Source organism: Cyanidioschyzon merolae, chromosome 16 (genome assembly GCF_000091205.1).
Source record: "Cyanidioschyzon merolae strain 10D DNA, chromosome 16, complete genome".
Classification (NCBI taxonomy): Eukaryota; Rhodophyta; class Bangiophyceae; order Cyanidiales; family Cyanidiaceae; genus Cyanidioschyzon; species Cyanidioschyzon merolae.
In genome coordinates, this window is record NC_010142.1 from 108,501 (window position 1) to 127,903 (window position 19,403).

Below are 19,403 nucleotides of genomic sequence, written 5' to 3' on the forward strand. Positions count from 1 at the left end.
CGAGGTGTTCGTTCGTTCGTTCGTTCGTTCGTTCTCTGAAGGAATGGATCGGAGCGAATTACATGCTAGCAGCTGCGCCTGGGAAATAACATACGCCCTCTCTAGTTTACACACAGGTGGCAAAGTCGTTCCGTGGCCCATCGAGCGCCACAGTCAAGAGGGCACCACAGCGACGCCGGAGCAGCAGCGACACAGCCGCGTTCCCGAGTTTCACTCGTGGGTAGGGTTACTCACCCAGAAAGCCAATCGAGCGCTTGGATGCATTCTAACTGCCGATCCGTGCGATGAAAGCGACGTCGACCGGACTGCGTCAGCAGAAGAGGGCGCAGGGGAAGCGCCTCCCTGCTGTGCTTCTCTACTGCCAGTCGTTGCGCTCCGGACGCTACCGCGGACTAGGGACCAGCTTCACGACACTACTCGTGCCGCTGGTTACATTGATGATGCCTTTGAAGACGACGACGATGATGATCTGGATGATGAGGCACTTACCGCAATGGCGTGTTCACCAGACGGCGATCAGGCTGTACTCGCAACCCGATCGGGTTACGCGTACCTCTTTCGTGAACTCTGTCGGTACCACGATCTCGCGGAAACGCACGTAGCGGCACGCAAGACCCCGGGAACTCGAAGCGAGCCACCGCGGATCGAGGAACCGTTCTGGACCTGGCTGCCGTTTGGTACGGATACCCAGGTGGTCGTAGCGTGCGAGTTCGATGCAACTGGTCAGTATTTGGCCGTTGCGAGCGCTGTTGGGGAAGTGCGACTCTATTATCTACCTACGAGGACAGTAGTCCAACGTTTCCGTTGCACCAAGGGGCACGGCATGGTGACTTGCTTACGTTTATTACGAGGTCACGAGGCCACAGATACGTCGATCGGGACGCGGTTAACCGCAATGCCAACGGACTCGGAGAAGGAGCAGCGAAACACTGAAGCAGTGCACGGCGCAGGGGCACCAGACGAACATGCGGTGACAGCCGCAGATGTCAGCGCTACAGCGTCGTTGCCGGCGGTTCCCGGCAGCATGACAGTCGACCGCTCGCAAGTCGATGTAGCCGGGGATCATCCGCAGGCTTTGCTTTCGTCGTCTCGTTCGCCGTTCAAAGGAAAGAAATCCACTACCGCTGCCTCCGAGCAGGTGCGGCAACGCGAGACCTGCGTTCCGCCGTCGCTCCCGAGGCCTTCGCTGCTGCTGGGTTGCGAGGACGGTACCATATGGGCACTGCCGGGATCACCGGGAGCGCGTCCTCGCTCCGTACACGAACACACGAGTGCGGTGCTGCACCTGCAGGTGCTCGGCGGCGACCAGCACGTGCATCCTTCACATCGTCGGGTCATCAGCGCAGGTCTGGATACGTATCTGCTCGAGTGGGATGAACGATTCGGACGACCGCACGGCGCCGTACCCGTAGGAGAGGCGATCACCGCGCTTCTACCGATTCACAGGGGAGTGCACCTTGGCGGCTGGTTGATCGCCACCATGAGTGGTGTCGTGTACCTGCTGCCGTTCAGCGGCGCTGATACACCAGACGCGCACGCACGACATCAACAAGTTGCGAATCGAACCGCACGTTTGGTGCCGTTGTTGCGCATGGAAAGCGGGTCTGTTCAGTTGATCGACTCGTCACCGCAAACCCAACCAGGTACGACGTTCCCGTCGAAATCGTCAGACGAGACGTCATCTACCGACACGGTAACGGTGCTCGGTTTCATGCCCTGGCCACGATCGCATGAAACATCCGGGGGCCTGGCGCAGCCTGCCGGAATAGAGCGGGTGCTCATCACGACCTCCGATCAATGCCTGCACTTGATCGAGCTCAGCGTGCACCACGACCGCCACGGCAACCGAGTCTGCCGTGCACATGTCGTCGCTTCGGTGATGACCAATTTGGATGAAGTGTACAGCCTCGCCCCGCTGCGCCTGCGTTCAGCGGGCTCACGGGCACCAGCACTGGCGTTTGCAACCAACGCCCATGCCATAGCCGTAGCCAGAATCATCGGCGTCGATCGTGTCGAGACACTGTGTTTCCAGCGCATGCTCAGGGGTCACTGCGACGCAGTGCTGGGCCTGTGTGTGCCTCCAGCACTGCCACCGACGTCCAAGGTGGGTCCACTTGCGTATGCACCGGATGCGACACTAGTATCCGTTTCGAAGGATACCACAGTGCGCCTCTGGGATGTCGATCGGGGTGTGTGCTGCGGTGTTGGACGCGGGCACACTGCAGCCCTCAGCGCTGTTACTTGTGGATGGATCCTGACACGTCATCGCTGGAGCCTCTGGATTGCCTCCGCGGGCGATGATGGTGCGCTGAAACTGTGGACGCCTCCAGGATTACCATCGGTAGCGGATCATGATAATGATCATGCCCTAGCTACGCAAGGCATGCGACGGGATGCGCCGCTCGAGTGCTGGTGCACCGTTGCACACGCCCACGATGGCGAGATACACTGCCTGGCAACGGCACCAAATGCCCCGTATCTCGCTTCTGGGTCCCAGGACAAGTCCGTGAAACTGTGGCGCATTAGCAGCGACCCCGATGGTAACGTTCAGGTTACCGCTTGGCGCATGCTCAGTGGCCATCGGCGGAGCGTTTGGGCTGTTTGCTTCGGGCACAATGAGCCGGTGCTTGCTTCAGCGTCTGCGGATCGCACAATTCGCGTGTGGTCGATAGCCGACGGCCAATGTTTGCGGCAGCTCGAAGCTGGCGGTGCTGCCTTTTCTAGCAGAGCGCCTAACCTTGGTTCATTTCTTTGCTGCAGCTTTTTGGCAGGCGATTCGCGAATCGTCGCCGGAAGTGCGGAAGGCGCCCTCTATCAATGGCACTGGCGTTCTGGTCAACTGCTTGGGGAAATCTATCGATGTCGATCGATGGAAGTGCCGCAGCGGAGCAGCAGCAGCAGCAGCATCCGTAGTAGAACGCACGAGAGCGCCCACCAGGATCGTCTGTGGTCGTTATTGGTGATCGAGCACGACCTTCGAGACACTCATCTCGAAAGCGCAAGCACCGACAGCAACAACTGCAGTCGATGCTCGCTTCTCGTAACCGGAGGCGCTGACGGGAGGATCCGCTGCTGGCGTGACGTGTCTGCCGAGGAGCGAGCGCGGCAGCTCGTGGAACAGGAAGCCAGGCTGCAGATGGACCAGGAGCTGCAAAGAGCGCTTGCCATGGGAAACTTCACCGAGGCACTCCGTGGCGCCATACAACTCGAGCAGCCGCTGCGAGCTTTCCTCATTCTGGAGAAAATGGGGTCAGGAGCGTTTGCGCAGAGCCCGCTGCAGCATATCGCTGCTGTCGAAACGGTTGTACGAGCGTTGCACGAGCCCTCCGAGGTAGGTCGTCTACTCGAGTATGCTCGCGAGTGGTGCGCGCAGCGGCGAACGGCGTTCACGGGTCATTTGCTGCTGCGAGCCGTCTTCCGCGTCCATTATCCACCGTATCGGTTACGTTCGCTGCTGCAGGCAGCTGGTTATAGAGCAGAAGCGATCGACAACCTGAAGCACGCACTCATTGCGTACGCAGAACGCCAGGCTCGCGATCTACTCCGGATCCAGGATGCCTTGCAGTTACTTCCGTATGCGGAAGCACGCTCAGGATTACCGGAGCGGTTCACAGGTGATGGCACGGGGGAGGCATCAGCGGTTCCTGAGCGAGAGCTTGCGCGTGTCCCGGATCCGTACGGATGCGCAACGTAAAGTCTGGGCACGGGCGACGCTTGCCACAGCTGGTATCGTTGGGTAAATGTCAACGCAATGAAGGCTGCAACTTTTGAGGCAGTTCGCACATTTTTCAAGTCTGTTTGCTGTTCTCGACCGTGTTCAGCAAAGGGCATGTATCCAGTGGCGCGTAGAAACGTCGTAAGGATTTTTGCTATATGTAGGATTCGGTTGTGAAGAAAACGACTTTTTGAGACAAGTCAGTCGCTCCAGGGCCAGCCCATGGATGAGTCTGGCGTCTCGTGGTCGCTATACGACCTGACATGTGCCATGAAAACAGCACGTATCATTATGGATCTGCACGACGGTATCCTCGTCAATCCATACCAGTCTATACGACCTCTATGAAATACGAACAGAGACGCCGTAGGATGTGAAGTATCCGGACAATTCATGCGAACAGTCGTGAGGAGACGCAATGGGCCAAGAAACAGGTACGCTTCGACTGTGGATCGTAGCGTGCTGAACAACACGCCATCGATGTCGTACTGGAATGCGACTGGGTTTGACTATAGGGACGGGGATTCGTCTCACGTGATGAGCGTTTATTCGGTGAAAACCCTAGACTTGTGTATGGGTTCTCAGAGCGCGGCAAACCGCTGTTCGTGAAGAAGAGCCAGGCGAGTGTGCAGCTAGCCATGGCAAGGAGAGAGGGCATGGGACGCGCGCCTGGAGCAAGACACGGATATGGTGCGGTTCAGCAAACAGGCAAGGTTGGGGCGCCTCATATGTACCCCAGAAACGAAATTCCTGGGCAATTGGTGAGCGATAACGATGTTCGATTCTTGGATTGACGGCGTCTAGGTGATTCGCTGGACCAGCGTAAACGTTGCCATATGAGCGGCATCGCGCTGACTCGAGCCCCAGTGGTGAAGCATGGTCGCTGTCGACAATGGGATAGGATCCGCATCCAGCACGTCTTTTCGCAGGCCGTGCTGACGATGCGAAGCGGTCTCCAGGTACGTCGCCGCAAGTTACGGGACCGTTGCACCGTTGCTGTGGTGTATCGAACGGTGGGAGTGCTTGTCGCATGACTAGCACCACCGCCACTACTACGATTATTATTACTACCACTACTGGGCGTACTGGTGCGCCATCAGGCAAGCGAAAGCTGGTGCTGTCCCGTTCCTCGCCCAGAGGCTCCGTGCTTTCAAACATGGCAGCGGCATGCGTCGCTTCCTCTTTTTTCATGATTTACAGCAATTGCACGCTGTCATGTACGGGTCATTTCGAGCGCATCCGCTTCACGGGTCGTGCGCAACCCCGACGAGACGATAACGCTTGCTCGACGACGACGACGACGACGATGACAAGCACAATTTTCACTGCGGCAGCGGAGGCGGCGGCGGCGGCGGCTGATCCTCCTGTTCAGCGCCGGCAACGCTGTTCCCCGAAATCGGGAACTGATCTCCTGTAGTGACGCCGGTGGACCAGCGAGCAGCATCAGCGCCTCCGAACTGCGGTGTCCGAAGCGTACCTGTGAGGTCCTGGGAACCCCACGCGCCTGCAGCAAGATTTTGATATGCAGCGTACGGTGTGGCAGCAGCGACCGCTTCCCCAGCGTATCGCGGAGTATAGCCAGTTTGACCCTGGGCATACAGCGCTGTCGCACTGCCTGTGGCGATAGCGGGCGTCGAGAATGGCCCGGCGTACTGCGTGGTTCCAAAGGCCCCTGCCGCCCCAACAGTCTGCGTCATGCCTCCGGGCAAGTTGCCGTAGATCGCCATTTGGAGTCGCTCTTGTTGATTTCTGCGTTGCTCGTAGGAAAGCAGAAGATAACTCAGATCCTGGTTGAGCGCAATGGAGTGGCTCTCGGCCTCGTCGCGCAGGCAGGGCACCAGAGAGAGAATTTTCTCAATGAGCACGCGAAAGCTGCTCTGAACGATTGCCTCTGGTGGGAGCACGCCCGTGCTCTCCAAGGTGAAATAAAAGGTTCGCTGGCCCTCGGCGTCTGAACCACGACTCAGAGTAATGAGCTGAAATGGATTTTGACCAGCTTCCTCGAGTGCGAACTGCAGTTCGCGCAGGCAGTCGTTGCTGATCTCAATGCGACCCCGCAGATACGCCTCATCTTCAACGATTTCAACATCGCCGGTGACGACATTCGCCTCGACTCGAAGCGCACCCCCGCCCATCTTGACGATGAGGCGCTTCTGTTCACTGGACAGCACCGCGTTTATGCGGCCCAAATCAAGGCGCACACTCGGGTCCATTCGGTACGAGGCTGCGGCAACAGGGGACCACTTGGCGTGCTCCCTGCCGGTTCCTTTCTTAGCGATGCAGCGCACATACAATCGCTGACCCCGACGAAGCTTACAGATAACGATGCCTGCGTCAGCGGAGGTGCGGTCCCTGCTAGAATCCGGCGCCAACTCCCAAGGCTGGTCGGGTCGGTGGATCGGCACCACTGCCCGCACGTATGCAGGTCCATCAAAGTAACGCGGGTCCATCTGCAGATGGCGAGACGTTACGTTCATTTCCTCGAGTTCGCCGTCCGGGGGACAGGTCACGTCGAGAATATACTCAACGCTGCACTTTTCGCAGTTCGTTGCTTCCATAGGGTTCCCCGATAGTGCTGCGATCCGAGACTGCGTGCAGTCGCAGTCACGGTTGTAGTTGAAATACTCCGCCGTGTCCGAACGCAGCGGAACCAGACCAAGACGGTGAGCTACGAACTCATCGTGCAGCGGACTATCGTTGACATATATGGTGACCAGATCGATGCTCATAGTTGGCACAGAAGCGATCATGGCGCGACGCAGCGCATTCGCAACGGAGATATCGGTATCGGAGAGCGTAAAGTCACACTCGGTTGCGGCCAAACGCGTCAAGCGCAGTTTAGGAAAGCGCTGCAGAGACGCCGACTCCGTAGACTCGGTACGCCCCGGTGCAAGGGCGCCATTCCCGGCACTGACACCGTTCATCGTCTGGGATGGAGTGAGGTTTCCCCACTATTCCGCTGAAGAAGAGTCGAAGACGATCCGCACGCGCGACGAAGTCGTCAGCGTCTTGCAGGAGTGCTATACGGGCGAGCGCGTTCGGGCTTCGAAGCCTCCACCACGACTACACGACCGCCACCACCACCACCACCACCATCACCATCACCCCCGTGAGCACTGCAGTTGGAGGCGTGCGAGGCATCCGCGCGACGACGCCGATTCGATCTGTGGGCGGACTGGCGTATCCCCCGGCGAAGCGCACAATGATGTCGCGAGAACGACGCCAGTTCTGCACGCAGCATGGTTACAGGGATACCGCGGATACCCAGAAACGTTCCTTCGCCGTCTCTCCGTGGATACTGAAAAAACGGATCGTCTCGGTGCATCACTTGTTCGAGTCACCACTGGAATACGGCTGAATTGTACAGCTGGTCAGTACACACGCACGCAAACACGCAACGTTGTTCGATACGTGATGATCCATGCATGCAGATTCCTCATTAGACGCGTTCGATACGTGATGATCCATGCATGCAGATTCCTCATTAGACGCGTTCGAATGCACGCAGAGGCATGGACACGTATGCACGCGTGCAGCCGAGCATGCAGCGATAGAGCGTCGATCCTGCCGCAGCGGCCGCGCATTCCCATCATCGATGCCTGCGCAAAGCTATCTCCATGTCGTGTACGGTTGATAACTGAGCACTTCCGAAATTTCAAGCTATCAGGGCTCTGATCCGGTACATGGGTGAGACCGCGACGCGACGCAAGAAATCCTCGTGAACAGGCGGTTTTCGCTGACGGTCATCATAGGATTCCGGATATCAACTCGAACGAGGCACGGAGCGTCTTCGCCTTCATTCGATGTATCCTGGGCATGCAGGTCTCCCGGAAAATAACCAGGGTCGCAACAGCCATCACAGATCAGTCCATTGTGGAAGCGAACGCATAGGCATTGCTCCTTGCATCGGATCTGTTAGGATTCGCGCGAGAACTGTCAGGGCCGTGCGCTACTTCTCCATCGAATTGCAGTCGTTTTTGCGCATAACTCCGGAGCAACTGGGGATTTCTTAGTTCATCATCCAGCAAAATGAAGCGAATACAGTTTCTTCTTTCTCCGTTATGTGTTGAGCAGCCTGACCGAGCTCATGCGACGCACAGAATCCGCGCGGGGCACTTCTGGACCTCCCCTGAAGGCCCTGAGCAGTGACAGGCATGATGCTCGTCGGCGTCTCCAGGTACAAGTGGGCGTCGTGCGATAGCTTCGCGATTTCGGAGAGCGTTTTTTGGACGCTGGCATGGACAGAGACGACATCAGACCGAGGCAAGGCGGATTTCCATTTGTACGATCTGTAACGGGACAATGTACCTCGGAAGTGTATTGGCTAAGGATTTCGCTTCTTTCCTGATGAAAAGCCATTGTTTACCTCGAAAAAGTATGCGCTGGTAGCGCGGACGCAATAATACTAGCGCATCCAGCAAAGGGTCGAGAAACCATTTGAGAGGCGCTTCATTCACATGCCTCCTGAAATGAAGCAAAGGCCGAGTCGTCTCGGTACCTGCAATAGCGCCAAAGCGCTGCAGCACAACCGCGACACATGCCGCGGCCGAGGCGGCGACTATACCAGCAGCATTCCGAAACCCATCCTATGGGTTTGCGGTCAGGTCATAACCCATTTTCAAGTGAATTCCTCAACCGGCTGTCTGCGCCATGCGTATGAGTGCCATGCATTTCGCAGCGAATGCTTCCAGGTGCAGAATGGCCTTGCTGCCCATGCACGCCCGATATTCGTACTCCGCAGCCCAGAAACACAATTGCTGGCCTAGCGCAACGGGCACTCGTTCCAATAGCCTTCGTAGAACCATGGAAAGAATAATGTCGACTGGGATGCAGTGCGTCAACAGATCGTAGTACAAGGCTCGGACTCGTAATAAACTCGGCGGCGTTTGCTCCTTGCGGATCTGGTCAGCGATTTCATCACAAATGCTTCGCCAGTCCGGCTCTGGGAGCGCCGAGCCCTTCCGTCCCGCCTTGCTGGTCCAGTAGGAAGCCTCTAGTGACAGCAGGGCTGAGCGAAGGTTGCCATCACTTGCCCGAATGGCGTGATCAAGAAGCGCTTCGGGCGGCGATTCCGCGGAATGCACCATACGCTGCCATACCTGCCTCAGCACCGTTCGCAACTCAGTTTCAGAGGGTGCGCGCACCCGAATCCCCAGACAGCGCGAACGAAGAGGTTCTAACACTCGTGTTGCCGAGTCGGCAATCAGCACAAGACGACACGTTTGCGCATACTTTTCCATCGTACGCCTTAGAGCCTGTTGTGCCTCCCGTGTGAGGCGATCGACGTCGTGCAGAACCACTACCTTGTACGGAAGCCGTTTGGAAGCTGTTTCCGTTGAAGTACCACCTTCCACCATGGCATCCTGTTCCGCAGAACTCAGCAGCGGCCTGCTGCCCGCGATTTCTTTAATCACGGCCTGTACAAGGAGGCGGTCACTATATCCGACGTCACTGGGATTCAGCTCGATATGGTAGGCGGAGCTCACAGTGGTGTACTCCAGGGAGCGCGGAGGATCACCGACGCGCACAAGCCGGTGCTCTACGTGACTGTGATCGACTGCGATACCGTAAAGTTCCCGAAGTAGGAGACGAACTCGAGTACGCTTTCCCGACCCTGCTGGTCCGTAGAAGAGCAGGTGAGGCAGGTGTGCTGGCGACTCGGACAGGCGCCGAAGCCGTTCGTTTAACTCCTTGTGCACGACACAGGCCTCGAAAGTGGTTGGTCGACAACGATCAACCCAGAGAAGCCCGGCATACTCTGCGTGGTGTTCGTCTACGTCAACATTCTCCATCTCACGCGCCTCGTTCGCCTTCAAGCTAGGTAAGCGAGATGGAGCGCAGTATCGATGATGCTGCTGAAGCGCGCGCGCACGCGTGCCCTTGTGGTGATGGACCAGATCTCGCCGCAGCCTGCGGGAAACTCCCGCCTGCGATGTTGCCTATTTGTCACGATTTGACGCACGGGAAATGCTACCCAGGGCAACCATAACCTCAGGTTTCCAACTCTGCCTCCACTTTCATGTATAGCCAAGATGGAACGGTTGCGCTCTCGCCAAGACACGATTCAGCCCGCAGCGAAGCGAGACCGTGATTCCGTTGATAGCTGATCCTCTGCTTTTTTATACCAGTATCGTGTTCAGTAGCTGGTTTCTACTGAACCCTGTCGACTATGAAATCAATCCGCCTGGAATAAACCCAGAAAATCTCGTGCAGCGCGAGTTTTTGCCATCGTGAATGTGACGCGCCAAATAGCGCGTGCCTCGCAAAAAGAACTGAGCGCTGCGTTCCGCGCGTTGCGGATCAACGCGCACGATAACGCAGTACGCGTTTCCTTCATGTAGACACGGAGCGCCAGCCCTCGAGCGGGCCGCTCCCGACGTTCATTCTGCAGTGAGAGGAATGCCACATTCTAAAAGTGCCCTGCAAAGCAGTCCAAGTCCAGAACTGCATCAAATGCTCGATGGTTTCCGTCGATGAGTCACCACTGCAGATCCCAAATCAATACGCCTCACAGCCCGTAGCGCATACCTTTAAACAGCAAGCACCTTCACCACGTTGCACTGCACCCTCGATACGCTCATCGATATGAGACGCCCACCAGGCTCGATGCATCAACGATGCAGGCGCGTGAAGTCGTTAACGAAGGAACGATCAGCGCACCCGATACCGCTTGTAACTCCTGAGCAGCGCCCGCCGTGCTGCAGATGCGCGAATCACAGGCGCCGTGGCCCAATCGGCCGTTCGTCTGCGAAGCAATGGCGGATTGCCGAAAGACTGCCGCATCGTCGCTCATTTGGGGGGACAATTGGTGGCAGCGCGTACGAGTGAAGACAACACACGGGTATCTGCTGAACGCTTGAAACTCGCTTTATTCGAACTTATGGAGTCAGAGCTTCCTTGTATAGTGGTTGGTGGCGGTGTTGCTGGTCTTGGAGCGGCTTGGGCGCTTCACGATGCTGGACACCGCGTGTGCGTGCTGGAGGCGGATCCGACGCACCTCGGAGGGCACGCCTACACCATGGAAGTGCCTGTCTCGGGCTCCAGCCAAATACCTATAGATGTTGGCTTCATTGTGTATAACACTGAAGCGTACCCGAACTTGGTCGCCTGGTTCGACGCGCTGGGCGTAGAGACGGAGCCTTCGGACATGTCGTTCTCCGTGTCAGTACCTCGCGGAGCAACCGGCGGCGCTCGTCTGGAGTGGTCGAGTGATAGTCTCTGGACTTTATTCGGCGATAGGCGCAACGTGTTATGTCTGCAGTTTTACGGCATGTTGCGGGATCTGCTGCGATTCAATAAGGAGGCTATTGCGCTTCTGGAGACACTACCGCTAGAGCTCACGCTCGAACAGTTCCTGGCACAGGGACGTTATTCTGACGCATTCAGGGACTGGTACCTGACGCCAATGGTTGCTGCCGTATGGTCGAGCTCCCCCAGTGAAGTGCTGCATTTTCCTGCGCGATCCATCCTGGCATTCTTCCGGAACCATGGATTCCTCCGGATCTTTGGGCGTCCACAATGGCGCACCGTTCGCGGCCGCAGTCAGGCCTACACCAGCCGAGTGATGCAGGCCTTAACCAGTCCATCACAGGCCAATGGTGTGGTATCTGAAGTTCGACTGGGCGCGCGCGTGACCCGCGTGCTTGAACGAAAACAGGATAAGGCTGTCGTCGTCGTCGAGCTAGAGGATGGTCAAGTTGTGCGCGGCTCTAGAGTAATCTTCGCCACGCACGCTGACGAAACATTGCGACTGCTCGCAGAATGGGCGACACCGGAGGAACGCGCCTTTCTATCCGCCTTCGAATACGTCGAAAACGAGATTGTCATCCACCGCGACGCGCGCTTCATGCCCCAACGACGTAGTCTGTGGAGCTCGTGGAACTTTGTCCCACAGGAGGACGGCCGCGCACAAGTGGAGGCAGCGTCAACATGCAAGGTCCAGGTCACGTACTTGCTCAATCGTTTACAGAATCTGCCGAAAGACGTGCCGCCTCTGTTCGAGACACTCAACCCAGCATTTCCGCCCGAAGAGGAGCTGGTACTCGCTCGTCTGCGTCTTGCGCATCCGATGCTGACGCGGGAAGCGGTTCTTGCCCAGACTCAGTATCGCGAATCGCTTCTGCGAGACGGTTGCAAACGAGATATTTATTTCGCAGGGGCGTACTGCGGCTACGGCTTCCACGAGGACGCCCTGACATCCGGCCTGGAAGTGGCACAGTGCATCACAGAGCTGCCGATGCGATCGCTGCTAAAGCAAACCGCGTCGCCAGCTGACAACAAGCACCGGCGAGCGTTGAACAATCACCAGGGTGCATTACCCCCGGCACGTGTATCTCTCTCCGGCACCGTTGGTCGAGCAGTTCACGCAAACGTGCTCAGCTATCTCCAACGCTCAATACGTTACGGTTCACTCATTGTGGTCCTGCCTGACGGTACAGAGCATGTTTGTGGCACGCTCAAAGTTAGCGCATCGGATAACCCGCACCTTCACCGTTTACTGGTTACATACGGGCTGAACGAGTCGCCCGTGCGCGTGCATATCCGACGATACGACTTTTTTTGGCGCGTTGTCTCCGGTGCCGATATCGGGTTCGCCGAGGCCTTCATCGCCGGCGACTGTGATGTCGGCGGCTGGACGTCGCGACACGGCGCTGTGTACACCTGCGCTGGCACCGAGCTAGTGCGTCTGTTCAAGTTGTTTATCCTGAATCGGGACGAGGGAGCGCTTTCTCCCGCCAAACTCGGTCTCGCAGCGCGCCTAGGCATGTGGTATAACGCAGCCCTGCACCTTGTATGGCGACGGAATACCCTCCGAGGCAGTCAGAAGAACATTGAATCGCATTATGATTTAAGCAATGACTTGTTTGCTACATTTCTAGGCGATCTCTGGGTATACTCTTGCGCGCTGTGGGCGCGTCCCGATATGGATTTGGACGAAGCCCAGCGAGCCAAACTGCAGCGCATCATCGAGAAACTCCGCCTCGATACCGCGGAGTCTGTGCTGGAGATTGGTTGCGGCTGGGGTGCGCTCGCGATAGAGATTGCCCGCCAGTATCCCAGGGTGCGTGTGTTGGGCATTACGCTCTCCAGAGAACAGCTGCGGCACGCGCAGGCGTGGGCGGCTCGCGTTGGTGTCGCTGATCGTGTCACTTTCCGTCTGGAGGATTATCGAACGCTGACCCGAATGCCAAAAGAGGAAGTGGCGCGTGGCGACGCCGCACAAGCTGGGCGCCCGGTGGATTCGCGTAATGGCCTGATGAAGACGGCAGCCGTCGGGGGCCACGGACGCCACGACCTCACCTTCGACCGGATAGTCAGCATCGAGATGCTTGAAGCGGTAGGGCATGAATTCCTCGGGGACTTTTTCGCCGCATGTGATCGCCTCTTGTCACCGAGTGGACTTGTTGTGGTGCAAGTCATTACAACGCCGGAAGTGCGTTACGAAAGCTACCGCAAGTCATCGGACTTTATCAACAAGCATATCTTCCCCGGCAGCTGTTGCCCTTCGTTCCATGCGCTGGTTCATGCCTGTGCAGTGGCTGCACCAGCGCTCAGCGTAGTCGATGTCGAGAGCATTGGTGTTCACTACGCACCAACGCTGGCGTCTTGGCAGCAGCGTTTCATGGAAAACCTTGGTCGAGTTCGCCAGCTAGGATTCTCTGAGGCATTTATACGCAAGTTTCTCTACTATTTGAGTTACTGCGAGGCGGGCTTTGCGACTCGGACGTTAGATGATCTGCAAATCGTCTTTTCGCGCCCTGGAAACGTACTGAGCCTGGGGGGCGAGCCCCGAGTCTCCACCGTAGCCAGGTACCGAGAGCGCGGCGCGCTCGACAGCTCAACGAGCTAGTGTGCCGGTGTCGTTCGCAACACTCTGTCCGACGAGGTCCAGCGTAGTGACCCATGCGTGAGCCGCGAGACGCTGTGTAGCACGCCGGTACGCATGGCGGGAGTCAGGCGTTCGGACTTGCGCACATGTCAAGTGCAGTCTCCGCGATACGCGTAATGCAGTCCTGGGGATGCACGCGTGCTCACGGTATGGAGGGCTGGTCTGACTGCAGCGCGCCCTGACAGTCTTGTTCCGCAGCACAGTACCTGAACTCGGATGGGAGGCTGCAACTTGGCGCTCTCTCACTCCTTTGATGAGATAGCGTATTCGCAAGCCAATGTATCGTTTTCGTGAACAACTCGATTCTGGAGGCTACGGCAGCCGGGCATGCGCATACGAAGGATTCGTGTGCAGCTTGGGGCGCTTTTGGCTCGATCGCTGGCACCGCAGCGCAGTGTCGAGCGCGGTACCGCCTGCATGCATTCGTACACACGTACGCTGTACATACTTGGAATGAAAATGCAATATTTCCCGAAAGTGTTTACATGTGCGACGCGGGCACCTCATGTGGGCGAGCGCGCCGTCCCCGCGGTCGACGCATTACGAGTCGCACAGGCCGCAACAGAACACGCACCAGCGCCCGCAACAAGTTGACCAGATATATGCCTGGCTGCGCAATAGCAACGATAAGCGCAATGAGCCGCGCAAGCAATGTTTGCGTGCCCTGCGGATGCGGATAGAACGGAAATCCCCGAAAGTACAGTTTTGCGGCTTCGTAATGAATAGCAACCATCGCCTGCAGGGTTATCAGCGGATATACGAGCAGGCAGAGGACCATATTCATTGCGGTCAACTCAACCCGATGTAGTTTCAAACTGGCACCAAAAAACTTTTGGAATCCGCTTGGGGATGCGGATGCATCTCCGTTCGCTGTCGGTTGCCGCTGCAGGAGCTCAACGAAGACTCGCAGCTGCCGGCACCCTGGCTGAGAGAATAACCATCTGTACTCGATGCCCTCCATCGCAATAAACGGTGAAACATGGAATTCCTTCGGATGCACGACACTGATCACAAAGCACGGCGAGGAGGGCGTGCCCCCGTTCAGCGACGCACCGCTATCGACTCGCGACATGGGTCGCGGGCACCATCGCCAAGCCGAGGCGGAAGAAGTGCCCGTGGAGGCCGCCGCCGCCACCTCCTGCGAAGAGGCCCCTTCGACTGCCGCTGCCGTTGTTGTCACCGAGGAGCACGCGTGCCGCTTCTCGTTGCCAGCGAGTTTGTGATAACGATCGCCATCGGTTGCCGGCTGGATACAATCCTCGTTTTCGTCGTCTGGTGGCATCTGGGCTGCATCGTTGAGACTATTCGTCCGCGAAAACGGTGGCCATGCAACTGAAGAATATTCTCTCGCACGAAGCACATATGCATGCTGTTCAAACCATGGGATATTATTCACCTCAGCCACAATGTATTCGACATTTTTCCCGTCTTCGTCGAGAATATAATAGAAGGATACCGGGTTGAAGGCGATGCCGAGGTAAGTGAGGTGCGTCAGCAAACAAACCCGTCCTTTGGGGGCACTTTCAAGGCGCAGTTCACGCTGCACATAGCGCCGCACAGCAACAGCGAGTAGTTCCGCTTCAGAACCAGCTCCAAGTGCTGACTTTTCAGGGCCCAGCTCTCGCAGGTGGTGCTTGCTGCGAAACCATGCCACTGCTGGCAACCAGCGCCTTGCACTAAAAAGCGGCCACCAAGGAAACCGCCAACGCTCCCTCGCCAACTCGTCCAAGTCCAAATAAACCATAAAAAGTGCATAGGAGAACTGGTACGCAGCCGGGTAGCGCCGTGAGTGCGTGACGCTCCCACAGTAGAGCGCGGAACGCATCGCAGCGCGCCCGGCAACGACCGACGATCGAGTCGCCCGCCAAAACGCTGTCAACGTGGATTTACTGCAGTACCAAAACACTTGGAAGAAAGAACGAAGCACGTACGTACGCACGTAAACAAAATAGCCCTTGGCTTCGATACCAACGCGTATCACTGCAGAAGCGCCCCGGCAGACATGCGCTGAGAGGCATCCGGCATCTACGGTGTACCGCCGCCGCTGCGAGTACGCCGGGCAGCAGCAGCAGCAGCAGCAGCAGCAGTAGCCGCGCCATCCGCAGGGCAGCGTACGGAGCGGCAGGCACTGGTGCGATCGCTGTCCAATGATGGGCAGTTTCTCGAAGACGAAACGTTCACGTGGACCATGGATCCCAGATTGTGGGGTAGATATTCGCGCTGGGGAAAGCATCCACGAATCTGTACTCTGCCTTCAAGTTCGGTTCCTTACTCTTGCTCTAGGATATTCTGGTGGTTTTGTACGTAATATCGAGCGTCGAGTGCCTGCTCTGAGTATCCACGAAACTGTACTCTGCCTTCAAGTTCGGTTACTTACTCTTGCTCTAGGATATTCTGGTGGTTTTGTACGTAATATCGAGCGTCGAGTGCCTGCTCTGAGCATCCACGAATCTGTACTCTGCCTTCAAGTTCGATTACTTACTCTTGCTCTAGGATATTCTGGTGGTTTCGTACGTAATATCGAGCGTCGAGTGCCTGCTCTGAGCATCCGCCGGAGCGGTTATATATCGCTGGTGCAGATGCATCATAGAGACGGAAATGCTCTGCCGTACCACTGGGGGTGTCGGCTCGAGGTATCTTTAAATCAGCACGGAATCGGAGTACGTAATCATTCGGGGAGTCAGCAAGCTGCGTAGACATACCTACTGCCTGAGGCAGCACGGCGCGGTATACGAAGATACTACGGCAAGCAGGGCGACGCCGAGACGCAGCATACCCGCTCCTGGTCCCAGAATGAACTGCGTTGTGGACGAGTTGCTCAGCTCTTGCTCCAGCGCTAGGCATTGGGCGGGCCTGACGTACGAGCTTGAGAGACATGTCCGGCTCGCGGTGCCTACCGCCGAAAAGGTAAACTTTCGAAACTATGCGAACCTTCTCCCCCTTTTTCAAAGTTTATCGTGGAGGGCGAGACAAATCGGTATCTCGTTGCTAGTCTGTGGATAGTTTCTATACTATTTTCTAGATAGCGCTGTCGATACGCGCACCTCCATATCTGGCAGGCATGATGTACGATGCTCATGTCGCTGTTGGAAGGAAACGCGATCTTGATATTTCGCTTGTTGCTCTAACGGACAAGCTGTATGTGCGCTGATGTCGTAGCAAAGTCTAGCTTTTCAGTTCCATTGTGTTTCGACCCCCAAGTCTGTGTACTCAAATGCTTTTTCGCGGTTTACAGCAGAATTGTTCGAACAGCGTTCTTTTTCAAAAACATAAAAAAGGAAAGTTCTGGAAATCGAAGTGGAGGATCCTGGAGACGCAGTATCGCCGGCTGCCAGAAAAAACAAAAAACAGTGCCGAGCAAAGACGAACAAGATAAGACCATGAAGCAAAAAGGGGTGGGGTGGTCCGACGTCAGGATCTGCGCGAACGACGACAGAACGACGAGACGTTCGTGAAAGCGTGTCTTCTTGGCCATACCAAGGATCCGTACAAGCAAAAGTTGCAAGAGGCCACAAGAAACCGTGTCGAGTCGCAATCGATGAGTGTTATATAGGCGTCGTCAGGAGAAATGCATTTAGTGAAGGACATAAATCGCGATGTGACGGATGTCAAAACAGTCTAGGCTCCGGAGGATTTTTCAGCGAAAGCTTTATTCATCATCTGATGGTTTGCACAGGGAAACGTCGAGGAGAAATGAGCATGTGCACGCTCTCCACGAAAATTACGCCAAATGCCGCTTGAAGGGTGCTCGATACAAGGCTGACTCGCGTATTTACGAACACGGGACGATGAAGCACCTCACGAACCTGGAGAATCGCGTGATCGTGAAACCCGAACGCTCCATGATACGCCCCATCTTTGCGCTGTACCCGGGCCCGTCTCGCAAAGGGATACGGGCCATCGTCGGTGGCATCACGATCGATAGTAGGCATGCGTGGGAGATCGAGTTTGTCGAAAAGAAGACATCACGCAGAAGAAAGAATGAAGGTTCTGTAATCCGTGCGGCTACTCGAGAGCATCGTGCGGTCTTGGGGCTAGTCGACCCAGCAGAAAAGGTATCAGGATCGAAAGAAGATGAAGAAAGATGGGATCACCTCATGCTGCGCTATTTCGTGTTTTTCGGACCGAGAACTCGAACGCAAGGCCGAAAATGAGCAGGGTGTGGATGCAAATGAAGCGTCGGAGACGCGGAAGGCTGAGCTTCTGGAGAAGCGCTTCAACGTCGTTCTGTTATGCGAGATCAAGTCACATTTTGTGACAGTCGACTCCAGAGCCCTTGACGGCATCATGCAGGAGATCAGTTCGGGGTTAGGTGTCAGCACGAACGAGGTTACGGGCGAAAACCGGGAAACTCATTGAAGGAGTATCATCGATTTCAAACTTCTCAAAACGAGCAAGAAAAAGGAATTTACGGGGATGTTCGAAAGCGATGGGGTATCCATATGTCGACACTATCGGCGCTTGAAGGCAGACCGTCCAGTTCGGCCCTCGGCTTCGTCCTCGGCGAACCATGAAGAAAACAAGGAGGCGGATCCTGCGACGCAGGAGGTGGAGGAGAACGACTTTATGGTTGGCGCGGCGAAGCATAAAGATGGGATGGAGGCGGGTCCTTCGCCGCAGGACATAGAGGATACCGACTTGTCGCTGGCGCAGACCCCGGAAACACAAAGATCATAACTATCGCTGTGTCCATGCGTGCGGAAGATGGTAACGAGGGTAACTTACGTCGGAGAGACATGCGTCTGTGGAGGTTCTCGAGAGCAAGAGACTAAAGAGAATCCGGTATAATGAATGCGAGGAAGAACATCGAGATGTGGAATGCAGGAATGAAAGAGCACCTGGAAACTATGAGCCAGGTGACGAGCCGCGGAGCGGACTTGAAATCTTTTCTGAAATCCATGGAGGTTCGCGTTGCTCATTGGGAGGCGCTGTGAAAAGAATATACAAAACCCCGGTGGGCTCGTCTGCGTATGAATCTGTACAGTGGAAGCAGCGGGCATTCGCGAATTTTTTCAATGAGTTGAGCGCCTTGAAGGAGGATGAAAGTCAGAGGCTCGTAGTAGCATACGGAGCAGGACGATGGAAGACCCAACAAGGGACTACGCCAGCTCCAACGACGAGAATGTATAACGGGTGTGCAAGGCGTTTCGCTACGATACCTGTAGATGGATTCCGAACGTCCTCTACACACCATGAACTGGGCTGTACACTTCAGAGGGCAGAGGTGGAAAAGTGCCAGCGGAGCCCTGAGGCTATAAAAAAGTACGGACCGCTGACGGAAGAGCAAATGGAAACGAGGGCGAAACTTCGAGGATTGCTTGCACTAGTGCGTACAAGCGGCGACAAGAAATGTATGGAGTTTGTTAACCGAGACTTTCACGCCGCTATCAATATAAGGAGATGCGCGGTGATCGAAAGAAGACCCCCCAGAGTTGACAAGAGAGAATTTTGTGGGGGAGCCTCTCAAAGTGGAATTATATGAGAAAAAGTTGGAACCAGTAGTAGGTAGCCGGTCCAAAAATACTGGGAGGCGTCTGCGCGTCAGCCGGAGACCTCTTGTCTAGGGCGCGGGTCACTCGCCACTACTGAACACCGCTGGCGGCAACGTTCTTCTTTTGAAAGGCGTTTGCTTTGCTTTGTCAAATAGCATGGATGTGGTCGCTGTACTGTACATACCCATTTTTCTCGGATTTCGGACGCGCTGGATGGACGCCTTTTCAAGTTCGATTTCTGTTTTATGCATCCACGATTCCTTGGGTAGCATGTCGGCACCGTTTGCACCGCGAGCGTGCCCGCAGA

The 19,403-nt window shown here is 56.3% G+C and overlaps 6 protein-coding genes across 6 annotated transcripts, besides 1 other annotated feature; 3 read left to right on the forward strand and 3 right to left on the reverse strand.

The window, feature by feature from the left end:
- Positions 1-43: 43 nt before the first annotated feature.
- On the forward strand, positions 44-3,694 carry CYME_CMP042C (similar to U3 snoRNP component Utp13p; the record flags this gene model as incomplete). The annotated part of the gene is made up of 1 exon (XM_005537684.1): positions 44-3,694. The coding sequence occupies one exon, from the start codon at positions 44-46 to the stop codon at positions 3,692-3,694; it is 3,651 nt and encodes a 1,216-aa protein (XP_005537741.1).
- A 1,343-nt stretch (positions 3,695-5,037) lies between these two features.
- On the reverse strand, positions 5,038-6,639 carry CYME_CMP043C (RNA polymerase II third large subunit; the record flags this gene model as incomplete). Its single annotated transcript, XM_005537685.1, has 1 exon — positions 5,038-6,639. The coding sequence occupies one exon, from the start codon at positions 6,637-6,639 to the stop codon at positions 5,038-5,040; it is 1,602 nt and encodes a 533-aa protein (XP_005537742.1).
- CYME_CMP044C (hypothetical protein) lies at positions 6,422-7,390 on the forward strand (the record flags this gene model as incomplete). Its single annotated transcript, XM_005537686.1, has 1 exon — positions 6,422-7,390. One exon carries the CDS (start codon positions 6,422-6,424, stop codon positions 7,388-7,390), a length of 969 nt encoding a protein of 322 aa, XP_005537743.1.
- Positions 7,391-8,346: 956 nt separating this feature from the next.
- Positions 8,347-9,507, reverse strand: CYME_CMP045C (replication factor C subunit 3; the record flags this gene model as incomplete). Its single annotated transcript, XM_005537687.1, has 1 exon — positions 8,347-9,507. One exon carries the CDS (start codon positions 9,505-9,507, stop codon positions 8,347-8,349), a length of 1,161 nt encoding a protein of 386 aa, XP_005537744.1.
- A 1,088-nt stretch (positions 9,508-10,595) lies between these two features.
- Positions 10,596-13,565, forward strand: CYME_CMP046C (probable mycolic acid methyl transferase; the record flags this gene model as incomplete). Its single annotated transcript, XM_005537688.1, has 1 exon — positions 10,596-13,565. One exon carries the CDS (start codon positions 10,596-10,598, stop codon positions 13,563-13,565), a length of 2,970 nt encoding a protein of 989 aa, XP_005537745.1.
- A 520-nt stretch (positions 13,566-14,085) lies between these two features.
- On the reverse strand, positions 14,086-15,429 carry CYME_CMP047C (hypothetical protein, conserved; the record flags this gene model as incomplete). The annotated part of the gene is made up of 1 exon (XM_005537689.1): positions 14,086-15,429. One exon carries the CDS (start codon positions 15,427-15,429, stop codon positions 14,086-14,088), a length of 1,344 nt encoding a protein of 447 aa, XP_005537746.1.
- A 920-nt stretch (positions 15,430-16,349) lies between these two features.
- Positions 16,350-19,235: a sequence feature (repetitive element).
- The last annotated feature ends 168 nt before the right edge of the window (positions 19,236-19,403 follow it).